The sequence below is a fragment of the Ornithodoros turicata genome, chromosome 1, assembly GCF_037126465.1.
Source record: "Ornithodoros turicata isolate Travis chromosome 1, ASM3712646v1, whole genome shotgun sequence".
Taxonomy (NCBI): domain Eukaryota; kingdom Metazoa; phylum Arthropoda; class Arachnida; order Ixodida; family Argasidae; genus Ornithodoros; species Ornithodoros turicata.
The window spans coordinates 207,279,240-207,292,674 of NC_088201.1; the positions used below are offsets into that span (position 1 = coordinate 207,279,240).

General features: G+C 48.2%; 1 protein-coding gene across 4 annotated transcripts in view; it reads left to right on the forward strand.

Moving 5' to 3' along the window:
• Positions 1-494: 494 nt before the first annotated feature.
• The window catches only part of LOC135379003 (FH1/FH2 domain-containing protein 3-like), a 246,977-nt gene continuing 234,036 nt past the window's right edge, over positions 495-13,435 (forward strand). For 3 of the 4 annotated variants that reach the window (XR_010418667.1, XR_010418668.1, XM_064612228.1), the window contains exon 1: positions 495-770. Coding sequence is in view for 2 of the 4 variants with exons in the window: in XM_064612228.1 (XP_064468298.1) it covers positions 767-770 (4 nt within the window). In the remaining 2 variants the exon portion in view is untranslated. Of the gene's footprint in view, positions 771-3,831; positions 4,480-13,435 lie in introns of all 4 variants that reach the window. The other variant, XM_064612226.1, reaches the window with a different exon arrangement.

A 13,435-nucleotide genomic window follows, 5' to 3' on the forward strand; every position in this document is an offset into this window, starting at 1 on the left:
TGGGACCAAAAATTATCCGAAAAAGGGCTGGTCCCCGTCTCCTTTCAATCTCAAAACTGGGTTGCAGTTTCGGACGTTCGGGCTGGGTGGGTTTCCCGGTTTGTTTTCTCTCGGCGTTTATGAAGGTCATCACCTCCTGAGAGGAGCACTGCAGCTCACCCACCTCTTTGGCGAGCTTATCAACTGCATCACGGTTGTCCTTCTGTAGCGTTGACCGGTCGGCCATGTGTGGAATAATACAGTCGTTAACGTCCACGCAGAGCGTATTCATCTGCTTCCCAATTCTCGCGACAGACTTTCTCGCTTCATCGATGGAAACTGTATTAATATTGAGTCGGCCTTCCAGAGCGCACAGCTTCACGGCTAAGGACTCCAGAGATCTGGTTATGTTTCGCCCGATGTCATACACATCGGCGCTCATTGGGCGGATTACAGACACGGACGATTCACTCTGACACTGGTGCTCCGCGATATGGCTCACGATGTCACGACGAAGCGCTTTGGCACTGCATCCGTTGCACGTGACGGCGTGAGAATCACATTCGCGTAACAGGTGACGCTTTGCTAGCGCTACGGGACCAACGAAGCCGCAACCCAGTGTGGAATTACAGCAGAGCACATTAAATTTGTCCACCTGACTGGGCTGGAGAGACAATCTTCCAACGTTGCATTCCTGGACCGTTTCATCATCCAACGGGCACCGCCCGGTGGTTTCCAGGATCTTTTGATAACAGAGTTGGCACACAGCGTGGGAACAGTCCAGCAGATGGGTCAGCTCCGGAATCACGTTGCACAACGAGCACGACCTTACAGAAGGTAAATTAACAAACTGCATGGGGCGCCAGTCCAAGGCGCCAGAGAATCCAACCAAGAAGCTTTCGGCAGCCATTCTACCCATATGGAGGAAGGAAACGCAAGGAGCAGCCAATGTATATGTAAAAAGGAGTACAAAGTCCCATATAAGGCATTGCGTATTGCGTGAAAGTGCACGCTGATGTCAGCGCAATAACGTGTAGCCTAGCCTGTCCGCCGTTGCTGACGTGTCTTGGAACATCATGGAACGCGGAGATTTTTGTTTGTCTGTTTATGTCATTATTTCCTCCACGGTTTGTGCGGTGAACGGTACCGGTAGTCGGGGACCGTGTTGTGGCAAGTGTCTTATGCGCTGATTTAATCCTTGCTGGGCATAGATGGGGCATGATCCAAATGAATTCTCCCCGCAGTTGCAAGAAGATTCAATGTGAAATCAGACGGTAAATTCGTTAAATGTGTATAAGCGGAGTATTTCTCGTCGAGTCAATTAGGAGTCTTGCAAGGAAGGAGCCTTCGCGACAATGTGTACTACCAATTGTGGTGCGAAGATCGCACCCAGGGAATAAGAAGCCAGTTCAAGGAATTCGTCTAATGGATGTCAATGAGAAATGGAATTACTCATTACTATGGAATTGAGAAATGCTGATTTCCAATTGATTTGACGAGAAACTCTACCAATACAAGGAATGCAAAGCCAATTGAATGAGTTGACCTAATGCGAACGAATGAGACACGATCATCCCCAACTGAAACTGAAGTAATGAGATGATACTTTTGGGGCGCCGTAGCACACGTTTCCCCATCCGCGCTCCAAAATAGTTCGCCTAATTTCACATGTTTTTGAATATCTCCTCAGAGGTAGAGGCGCCGTGGTAACTGCGTATCGCGCCTTCCAGCTGAAGCTATTGTTTTTCCATCAATGCATGCAAGATTGCAATGCACGAAAGTGGAAACGTTTCCGGCAGCCGCCAGCGGAATAATTATTCACTTATGAAACGTCGAACTGCGAGGATGACGGACGCGCATCTGTAGCAGTTCACGCTGTGTCTTTATGATTTTTTGCCGTTTTAATATGTTAGTGGACGTGTAAGGCGTGCCTGTTCTTTGTACGCTTTTACCCGTGCAGGCATTATGAGGAGCGCTGATGGAAAGAGAGCAAGATGAACCCAAACGGAACAAAACTTCCCGTGGTGTTCCTGGGGATATCCATTCCCGGAAATTCCGATCTCCCTGGGAGACAGACATTTTTCCGACGAACGTCTGAAGAACCCCCCACATCTCCGAGTGGCCACGGTTTGGACTTCCCACAAATATCCGTCGTTTGTCCTCAAAGAAAGTTACACGGTGATGCCAGGACGTTGCACAGACTTAGTTGCGTGCGCGCTCAGGTCCCGTATTTTCTCATTATTATCTGCTGCCGTATTTTATTATTATCATTATTATCGATGCTGATTTATTCAGCTGCTGCGTAAGTGGACACATTCTTACTCTGGCCTCTAGGCGTTTATTTCTGCCATTTTATTTCAGCTTCGGCCACTGCATCTTTCTTTGTTGCTCCTCTTTGTTTGTTTCTTGTATGTCCGTTACGGACAATGCGCACGAAGTTTTAAAAAGTAAAGACTCTCATACATAAGCTCTTAATACCGTGATGATAACTTAGAAAGGCAGTGGCATAGCTTTTTGTGTGGGAAAACTTTATTCAGTTGGCGGCGTCTTTCCAAAGTGGAAACTAATACTATATACTGCTTGTCTCACAGGCTTCCACCAATTCAGGAGTGGGGTGTTTAAGTTTAATGCGATTGCGCGTACCAATAACACAGGACTGATGAACTGCTTTAACTCACTATGCCGATAACGTCTGTGTTTCTTACTGCTTTTGATTTGATTCATTCAGTTGGTTCCTCGAAAGTCGAACTCACGCCGCGACAGATCTTGCCATGTTCCTCCTCTCCTGTGGTAATGCTTCATGTAACATCCAGTCAGGGACCCTATTGGGACAATTCTTCAACGGGCCGTTACGGTACATACTACGGATGTACGGCTAGGGACGTCATCCATATAGCTCCCAGAGATGTCCACTTGACACACCTCTCTGGACATGGACGTTGGTATCTATTTAGGACGTCCAGAGGAGATAGTGTTCTGTCTGGGTAGGCCAGCATCTAAGTCTCGTTGTTCACTGTCGGCAGTGTCACACGATCCTCCGATCTCCCAGATCCCGCCATTTTCGCTTCCACACCTTCCCCTTCCACACGAATTCGCGAACTTATAAGACCGCGAAAGTAAGCACTTATATACAGTATCTCCCTTTTATGTTTTTCGTCAACATCGACATCAGTACTTCTCCTTCTGCTTCGTCTTTATTCAACTATGGTCCGTGGTCAATACACCATTTCTGGGTCCGCATATGCGCATGCCCAGCCGCTTTTGGCGGCGGCCGCCATATTTGTGTGCATGAAAACTGTGATGCGAGGTGGCGAAGCTTTTTCGCGCAATGCCTATGATGTGTCAACGGCCGAAACATGAAAGGCATAAATGTCGGTGTATGGTTCTTCCGTTTCCCACTGTAAAGGCATCACGCAGTAAAGCGGGAGCTTTGCATTCACGCCGTTGGGCGCGTGAAGAAAGGTGGTTTCGTGTGGACGTCGAGGAACAACTCAAGTGTCACGCTCTCAGTCCCCATATGGCCTGCCATAGTCCCCATCATCTTTCTCTTTGCCTGTGTGTGCGCATGCGCTTCGAAGCTTTCGCAGTGCCTGTAATGTGTTGCGTGAAACTGTACGAACGTCGCCATGATAGTTGGCATAAAAGCAACGCGTGTTATGAATATGCCTTAACAAGCTCTCGTGCAGTTTTTGGGGTGCATCACGTGCTGTGTGCTTCCACAGGATCAGGCTATACCACTGAGAACAAATGTCAACCTGCTATTTTAGCAAAAAAATGCCAGCTTCGCCCACGTGGTGTTGATTTGCCATCATTGCTTCGTCGTCTTCTCATCATGTCGTCTCTTTCCGCCAGGAGCGACGCGTGGAAATGGTCCATTTTCCTATGGATATGTGTCACATCAAGAAAAAAACGAAAAATGTCCAATGGTCTATCCTCGTGCTCTGTGCTCGCGTTCTCGTCTGCGTTCTGACAGCAGCAATGCTTGCCCCTCTGCTCGCATTCGTCATCCTTAACCCGGACTTTCTCATCTCTGCGGCGATGACTGCTCTGCTTCCAGACCATCTCATCCACACATCGAACCATAGCGAAGCCGTTAATGAGACTAGCATGGACCAATATCAAGGAGCGCTGTTAACCACCGTGCAGCTGGACATCAAACAGGGACGTCCGTACATGGTCCTCCTCAAAGAGCATGAAGACGTCCGGTGGACCACCGTCAACGCGCACGAGGAAAGAATAGCCAAACGTGACGTCGTCGCCAAGTACTCTCCTCTTGCGGACCATCGTCAATACGTCTACGATGAGGGCGACGTTAAGTCCTCCGGCAGGACTGTTGGTAAACTGCCGCGTATCTTGCAAAGAGTTGGAATGAAGTTGAAGGCGTTATGGAGAAGCCTTGGCTTTCAAAAACCTATGGTTACAAGAATATTATCTGCAGATTCCCTGACGGCTGAACACAGAAGGGTGAAACGGCACAAACAAACCTCCGCGGGCGATGACGTAAGTTAACGTCACAATTTTAGGCACGCTTCCTGGTAGCTTAGAGTCTGTATCGCATGGGCGATGAAGAATTGTAGTACGCTGGACACAGTTCCCCAACAACACCGACTATCCTCTGGATGTACGAATAATGTCGTAACGGTTTCGTATGTCCGGTGGATACCTGATGGATAGCCGTAGGACGTATTAATCCGTTACGACATTATTCGTACATCCAGAGGATAGTCGGTGTTGTTAGTGTTGAGCACCGCATCCCCAATAGGACTGCCGGGTCCGTCATCACCGATTCCGAAACTATAGTACCCTCTTACTTCCCGTTCATCACCGAAAACGAACTCGAAAGTCCGACGCGAATTAGTGAGGTAGTTTTTGTGCCATTTGAGGTTACGCATGGCAGAGGCAGATGTCCGATATTGAGTGTACATGATGAGTTTTCGTCTCTGGAAATCGAAGAAAACGTCACACGGACAAATCCAATGAGGGAACGCCCTCTGGCGACCGATGGGAGGGCGGGCGTCTGCAGATTGCCGAGAGTCTGTGGCCATCTCACGCAATGTCATTCCGAGGTTCTCATACGGCCGGGAACATAACACCATATTCCATGGTTGCGACAGAGTTCGCACACTGATAAGCGAAAGTCGGCGCATTTATCCGCATACTGTTGTGCGAACGAAAAGCAAACGAGCTAGAAGACAATAGCCTGCGCTGCGCCAGCACCACCTAGATAAGAAAGCTTGCGCGCTCGCTCGTCAACGTAACGTAACATTTAAGAGTCAACCAATCCGGGTCGTGTTTTGAACGGCTGTAGCCAATCACGAATAGCAGATGAGCTGCAATCATTTGCTGGTTCCTGAATTCGCAGAACGGTGTATCGCAGTAGCAGACGAATTCCGACTCGAGGTAATTCCGACCCGAAGAGGGAGAGGAGGCAATGCGCAGACTTTCTCTGTCTAGGTGGTGTTGGCTGCGAGCCACTTGTGTGCCTTACTTAGGTCACAATGATGTCATGCACGCTGGAGCTTCCATGGGTGCTGAGGCAGCACGGATCTTTAAAACTCGTTTTCTTTTTAACATGTGCGCTCATTTCAAGAGAAATATGGCGAACTAGACTGTGAAACGTTGCAAAACATTATCGCGTCGGTCACGTAGATGTTTCCGAATCCCGAACACAATCTTCTTTTCATATTACTGCCTGGACTCCGTCCACGTGACCCCGTCCGACGGCTCCACACCTGGCAGGGAGACATTGTACATTTCGCGGCCCTCATGTGCCCTGGTTTTTAGAGTTCTGGTCCCCAATTTTGAGTTCTGGTCCGACTTGAGGACCGCAACACACGTCTTCAAATTGTGCTCGAAAACTCGGCTCTCCTAAGACAGCACATGCTGTGGTAAGATTCGAGCACACCAGCTCTCAATACTTAATATGACCTTCGTAGCATCGCCAGAACCTTTTAGGCCCTATTTCGTGTTGTGAATGAAAAAGCGGCACATAGCGGCAAACAATGGTTTGCGACATTTCGAAATATCCTGACCCTTCAATGTCGTTCGCAGCGCCACTCCCAAGCACATGGCCTATTCGCGGACAGCGGCAGACCCCAAGGTACCTTCGACGCTTACAGAGGAAACCTAACAAGAGACGGCGTCATACCTCACTTCTTGACCGACGCACCGAACCAACTAATCAACGTCGACTACGGCTACGGCCGCAAAATCCTAATGGACAATTTTTTCGTAGCTCAACGACTCTGGCTGGAACCCTTGAACGTTTATTTCCCCATGGAAGAAGGGAACCTGTACACGCTCCTTCTTACGGACATCACCTTCATGTTCTGGCAGTATTGGCTGGTGGTGAACATCGTCAGCGAGGACGTGTACTCTGGCGACGAACTGATCCTCTACAGCGGTCCCTTTCCAACCTCTGGACGTCCACACACTCTGGTCTTCCTCCTCTACTCTCAGGGGACTCGAGTCATCGACATTGCACAGTTCAAGACGGAAACGGGCTACGACCTGGCCACCAGAGACCAGGGATCGGAACCGGAACTGAACCCGAACCGAAAACCGGAAAAAACCGTTATTTTCTTCGGAACCCGAACCGAACCGTACCCGAACAATTTTTTTGCTTGTCCTGAACCGAACCGGAACTGAACCGAAAAATTTGCACACGGTTACCGGTTCGGGAATCGGTTCAGAGGTGGGATCATTGTACTACTACTGGCCGACCTTTTTTTGACTCACCTGAAACGATCATCTCACATCTTTTCTCTTACAACCGTGTACGGTGAGCGTAAGCTCGCTTACATATAGCAAAATTACTGTCCATGAACCGGTTAAACCGGGATCGAAAAAAGTAACGGTTCCAATCCCTGTAAATGTCCCGACCGCTGACTGTTTTTTTTTGTCTGTGTGTGTGCGGGGGAGGGGGTTCTCCCTGAGCCGAACCCGAACCGAACCGATATACCTGAACCGGTTCAAGCTGATAATTTCGGTTCAAAGGAGCTAAACCCGAACCGAACCAATATGCCTGAACCCGAACCCGAACCGGACCGAAAAAATACCGGTTCCGATCCCTGCCAGAGACCCCAGAGAGTTTGCGCAAGAGTGGAATCTGGGCGAACCAATCGCGATCAATTATTTCTTGACGGACGCCGTGCGGGATGACGTCAGGGCAATGTTGATAAACCACAGCGAAGATAAGAAGAGGAAAAAAAGGCAGGAAGAAATTTTGAAACGGAGGAAGACCAAGGAACCTTTGCTGGAGGCCAAAGGAGACACAGAAGCTGAGCTGAAGCAGCCGGAAGAAGCTAATGGCGGCCCTATTCTTAAATTGTGGTGGCCGCTGTTGCTGATGTGTTTTATAGATGAATATTGGATGTGTGCTTGTGTGTTCTTGACGCATACCATGGTGTACTATGGTGCGTTACGGTGACCGGGCCATGAGGACCTTGTTACCATTCGTGTTTACATAATAGGCTACGGTCTATCATACGTGACGAAATGTTTCCCCCCTTGTTACATGTGCACCCAGGTGTGCCTCAAGGATCAGCATTAGGACCATTACTGTTTCTCACTAATGCATAAAAATGGTGTTACTGAGAAAATAAAGCCGCTAACAGAGGGCTTTTTGCGGATGACTTTTCATTAAGTGGATTTTCTTGGCAGAAATATCCTAATGCTGTAACACAATGCTGTGAGACGTGGCTAAATGTCAAAAGTAATGAGCAAAATGCGTCAGCATAACAGTCATGACTTCATTATGTGGGGTGTGTTTTTGTCCACACGTTTTGGCACGAAGTACCTGGTCGCTATGTAGCGAATATTTTCGATGGGACAACTGTATGGTTGCAGTGTAAGGTACGTGCATTGATCCTGCCACGGAAACATCGGCACGACTGGTCCAAACACCGCTGACTTAGATTTATTAGCAGGATAATTGGTAGATAGCCATTACTGGTTTAGGAGACACCACAGCAGAAAGAGTTTACTCTCAACTGGCGAATTTAATACAAGGAAACAAAAACATCTGAACTACAAGATATGATGACGTCAACAGCAATGACAGCAGGTTTAGCAACTCAAACGGCGATATCACGATCTGTGCGACTCTCAGTTAGATAATCAAATTCCGCAGAAGACAAGAAGGGGAGCTGACTCAATCGGCACCATGCTGAAAGACATTGAAGTTCCCTTTGGCAGCCTAAACCAGTAATGTCACACCAACTACCGCAACTTTGCACTTTGGTAAATGGCAATTCTGATTGACTTTTCCAATTATTTCGCGTTGAGAAGCTGTTAGCGATTAGCTTGAGACAAGTTGGCTGTCCCAGATGCTGTCACTGCGGTGCTCTAGAGAACGCGGAGCGCATTCTTCATCATTGCTCCCATTACCAACCTTCTCGAAGCGCCATCCCTCATGGTCTCGTACTCAGGCAGACTCTCGTCCCCTTCTTCCTGTAAGAATTGTTTGGTCCCCGGCCGAATGCAGCCAACCAACGCTCTGCGATCAACGCTCTTTTGACCTTTTTGCACACATTAGGACTTCGATCCTTATTGCGAAGGGGCCCACCATTTCATTCCCTACATCACCACCAGCAATGGGGTAGGGTATCACCTCTGGCGATAAAACCCCCACTCATCGTCTTAAAATAAAGTGGTGGTGGTTGTAATAAGTATCCTTGGTATAATGCTCAATCAGGGCTGCCGCTGTGTGCCGCGTCTCCTACGACAGCACACAACGCGTAAAAAAGCGATTGACTAATCCTACAAAAATGGAAAATCTGGCGGTCTGAGAAATGTTGATAGAAGCCGACGCCTCGAGTCGGGAGAAACCAGATACGTTCATCGAGTTCTTGAAGTGTGTCCACAAGGTTCTTTACGAACGGTTTGCGGACGTGACGGGGGACGGAAATACCACCACAGACCATTCGCCTCCCACCCACAAACGGTTCCCGGGTGACACGAGGACGGAGCAGCGTCTTTTGGCTGTTTTTGTCTTCTTTCGATAGGCTGTTTTACAGCTCTGACCGCTGAAGCAGAGGGGATTCCAAGGATCGCGTAATAAAAAGGAGGAATCGTGTACGGGTCTTCACGAAACAAGGGTTTTGATACGAGTCAGTGTATCTCCAAATATGTTATTCACTAGAGCACAGCAACAGGCAAACTATGATTACGAGCTCTTAGTACGGGTCCGGACTTGAGAGCTGACTGAACTGATACAGTAGTGCAGTTTGAGCTCTTTCTTTTCATCCAAGTGGACATTTTATGATTCCGTAGCACGGTAACCCTTCTCGTACGCAAAAGCGTCAACCGCGAAATATCTGTTGTCATCGGCTTTAACGGTTTCTTTATTTCACTGATGCGATGGTGTCCTGCATTGTGGAATTTATAGAATTGTATGTACCTCAAAGTGGCAAACGTCCATTTTTCTGTTGAACCACAGTACAGAAAGGTGAGAACACTTGTTCACGCAGACTAAAATATCCCGATAGTGTGTTGCTGGAGGCGAACCTATCCGCTCCCATCCCTCGTCCCGTGTGAATCAGTGTTGCCAGGTCACTTAGGCGGAAATTCTGGAAGTCGGCGCCAGAAAATTGTACTAAAAACAAGGGCAAACGCTCCACGGCGAACTAACTAGAGGGCTATATGATAAATAAGCACGAACTACCACGATATATAGGCGATAGGATAAGTAAAATATACGTGTAATTTGGTGTACACAGTATAAAAACGTGCTTGCACACCGCCATTCGATCACGTACTCTCGCTCATACATATTCGGAGCTTCTATCAAGTCACAGTGAAGTTCTTGTCTCCGAACAGTCGCTTCGTGTGCAGCAGTCCAGTGATAGTTTCTGTCGAAAGATGTTCATGAGGTTCACCGAAGAAAATATTCGTTCCACGCACGCGCTCCAATGCGGAAAGCAGAGGAGGTTTACAACAAAACTTCCTAACGACGGAAACATAAGCTCGTCGGAAATTGTCTTCACGTTTGATGCGTTACCGGGTGTCATGTGGCATATACTTCTGCAATGTTTTTGCTATGAATTGTTTTACTTGGGCAGCTGCTCGCTTTTTTAAAGGTGACTGCTTGCAGATGCCACATAACGCGTAGACCCCTCACTATGTCGAAAGTACATGATTTTCTCGCTCGTACGCGGACTACGATGCGACAGCGCCAGCAAACGTAAATTGAAGTTCGCTATGTAAAACCACGCTTCAGGCAAAAAATCAGTAGATTTAAGTGCGTTTTGATCTCTTTTTTCAGTATTTCAGTAGACCGACTCGAAGTCCAGTAGATCTACTGAAATTCCAGTAGACCTGGCAACACTGGTGTGAATGCTCGACAGGGACGTTGACTCCTCCGTCTACGTGGCGTCACCGCGCCAAGCACACTTATCCCGGGGGTTCGTCCCTGGTGTGAACCCGCCCTTAGGATCACAGAATAAAACAAGACAGGAGGCGAATCTTGTCCCTTCCCCACACCCCGATAAAGATAGCCGAGCACCTTCAGGGTGACAGAAGATGACACCACCACCATCTGTCCAGGCAGACCTCTTAGTGACTCTCCTTGCATGTGTACATTTGAGCAGACGATGGGCATACGGATGGGTAGCTGGTGCATTTCTCTGCGTTATGCACGCCCTAGTGGCGCAAGCTTTCCAGCTTACTTGATCGTAATCTCCGTCAGTATGCAAGAGATGGCTCATGCCACTTCCACCCTCTCTCTCCCGACAGAAGATTTATCAGGCCATGCGCTGCTGCTGGCTGCCCAGAGCAGTTTCATCTCCAGTCTTACTTTACTCCGTGGTTGCCCTCTACACAATTTACACATAGGCAGTTTTACCACGGCCAAAAGGACGTCCGATTCAGATACTTAAAAAAGTGGCACATTTTGGTGCGGTTTTTAAACAAGGAAGGACACGAAATCTGTTTCTTGGTTTGGGGCTTGGTATGTTCATGACCCACCGATGAAAGCATTTCCAGCTTTCGTGGACAGCGACGCCTTGCGCCCTCTCGCGACCATTGAGTGAAACTTGCCGCCAAGACAATAGAAAAGTGCTGTAGTAGCTGTTCTATCCAAGGTATCGTAATATTCCCGAGGATACACGTTCAGACATCTATTCTAAGCTTATACAAACGAAAAATATCGTTATACATGAAATACTTTTGGTTCCCCAGTCATCCCGCTTTTCGGACCGTGAATACATGGGGGGTATGGGGATTTTCACGCAGGAAACGATTTCATCGCTTAATATCTTTGGTAATGTATGATGCACTGTAATATCCCGTGGATATGCGTTGTAGGGTACCTCTAAATTCAACGTTTAGAAGAAGTACCAGAGTCACTCAATCGTCTGCGGTTCCCTTGTACGGCAAACTTGGCCCAGATGCCAAAATTCAGAAACGGTCAAAGTGGCTTCTCCGCGTTGCAGCGGTGTGCAGCAGGGAAGTTACCTTTACGCGTCAGTTGAACTTATCTCTGCTTATTTAGATTTAGTAACTGCTTTTGACCTGATTTCTTGAGTTATATATAATTTTGAGAGCATGGTTGGTACATTATGCGCCCGCGGGTGGAACACGAATTTTGAAGCGTTATCTCTTGTCATATAAATTATTAAGATGTCACTGTTCGATGAATTCATTTGTGTTAACGTATCTGAGAACATTTTAGCAGTATACTTTTTATTTATCGCCAATTGCCGTTCGGTCTGACAACACAACAGTGCATGTTCACGTAATTATATTGCACACACTAATAATAACTTCCAAAAGCATTCCCAGAAGTGCGGTACACAGCTTCTTAAAGTTGGCTTCTAGGCGTACTCGCTGCCCTCAGTAGTATAGAGATAGACTGCATAATATTGGAGCGGCATAAGAACCCGAGCGGCATAAGAACCATGCGCTATAATGACCACTTTTTTATAATCCAAGATGGCCGATTCTAATTCAATTCTAAGCCAACACAATCCAGTTCTAAGCCAACACAATCCATTTGTAATCCAACACAAGCCAAATCCAAAGCCATCTGATTGGCCGCCATTAGCCCCGCCCATTTCACGTTGATTGGCCACCGCGCCCAACTGATCTTTGAATGGCTGACCGTAGATCCGCTCCTTTATGCTAATTAGTTGGCTTGGCTCCGCCCAGTTCACACTGAGCGGCCCGTGCTAAGCCTTGACTGATCATTGATTGGTTGACTGTAGCTCCGCCCCCCCTTATGCTAATTACTCGGCTCTGCCCCCACTTCACGCTGATTGATGCATGCGTATCGCTGAGCACAGCTCCGCCCCTTTATGCTAAATAACCGGCTCTGCTGATTGGTCCATTCTAAGCCTACTGATCACTCTCCCAGCCCCCCCTCTGATTGGCCGCCGCAGCCGCCGCCATCGATTGGCCCGTTCCAGGTCCACTGATTGGGGCCCGCTGAACATAGCCTCCATTAGCGCCCGGCAGACGGCAGCGACCCCGCTGCGGCTTTATATCGGATGTTCAAACTTAACCGGGATAGCGGGTGGCCTAGCCTTCACCGGCGCCCGCCAGATGGTGCGCGGATCGCTCGGCGGCGGCTTCAGATGGTTCTAACCTATCTCAGATAGCTCTATGAGATCGAACAGACAGGGAAAAAAATACCTTTCAACGTTTATTGAGTACATGTTTGAGGAAAAGCATGGCAGTCTTGGAGAGGTTGATTCCTTTGATGCTGGGTGTGGTTCCACGGAAGTGACGGATCATGTAGACGTCTCCGCTTTAGATGGTCCTAACCCAATGTCTCTATCTCATACGTCCAAACTTACCTCGTGCCACCAGATGGCGCAACTCAGGTGTATCAACTCCGCGCGGTTCCGCTTCGAGGCGTCACACGAGCGAGAGAACTTCGTCGACATGTGCTGCCACATATTGCGCTCCCGTATCACCGCAAACAAGTTGCGGGAAATCATACGCGAAATCTTGGACGAGTACCTGTCGGCTTACAGGGAGCAATCACTGCGCGAGCTTCAGGAACTATGTCAGGAAGAAATAAGAGTCCTGGAGACGATCATCAATCGCTCTAGGAGCTATGGATGAAAATAAAGATGCATCAGACCTCGCTACACAGTCTGCTCAAGTTATTCCACGATGCGCATGCAGTTCCAGCACCCTGCTCGAATTCTCATCTCCGGCGCGTCCATGTGTGGGAAGACGGTGCTCACGCAGAATATAATGAGACACCCTGAATTATTTAGCATTCCACCGCAGAAGATACTCTAAGTACGAAAGTATGCAGCCGGCTGGGAAAAGGATTTCGACGGTGTGGAGTTTATGGACCGGATACCCGCAGATTTGGATGAGCGATATCCCACTCTCATAGTTATTGACGATCAAATCACGGAAAAGGGGGTTCTATCGGAGGTAGAGTCGTTGTTTGTACGTGGGTAGCCACCATAAGAATGCGTCAGTGATCCTGATCACACAAGCC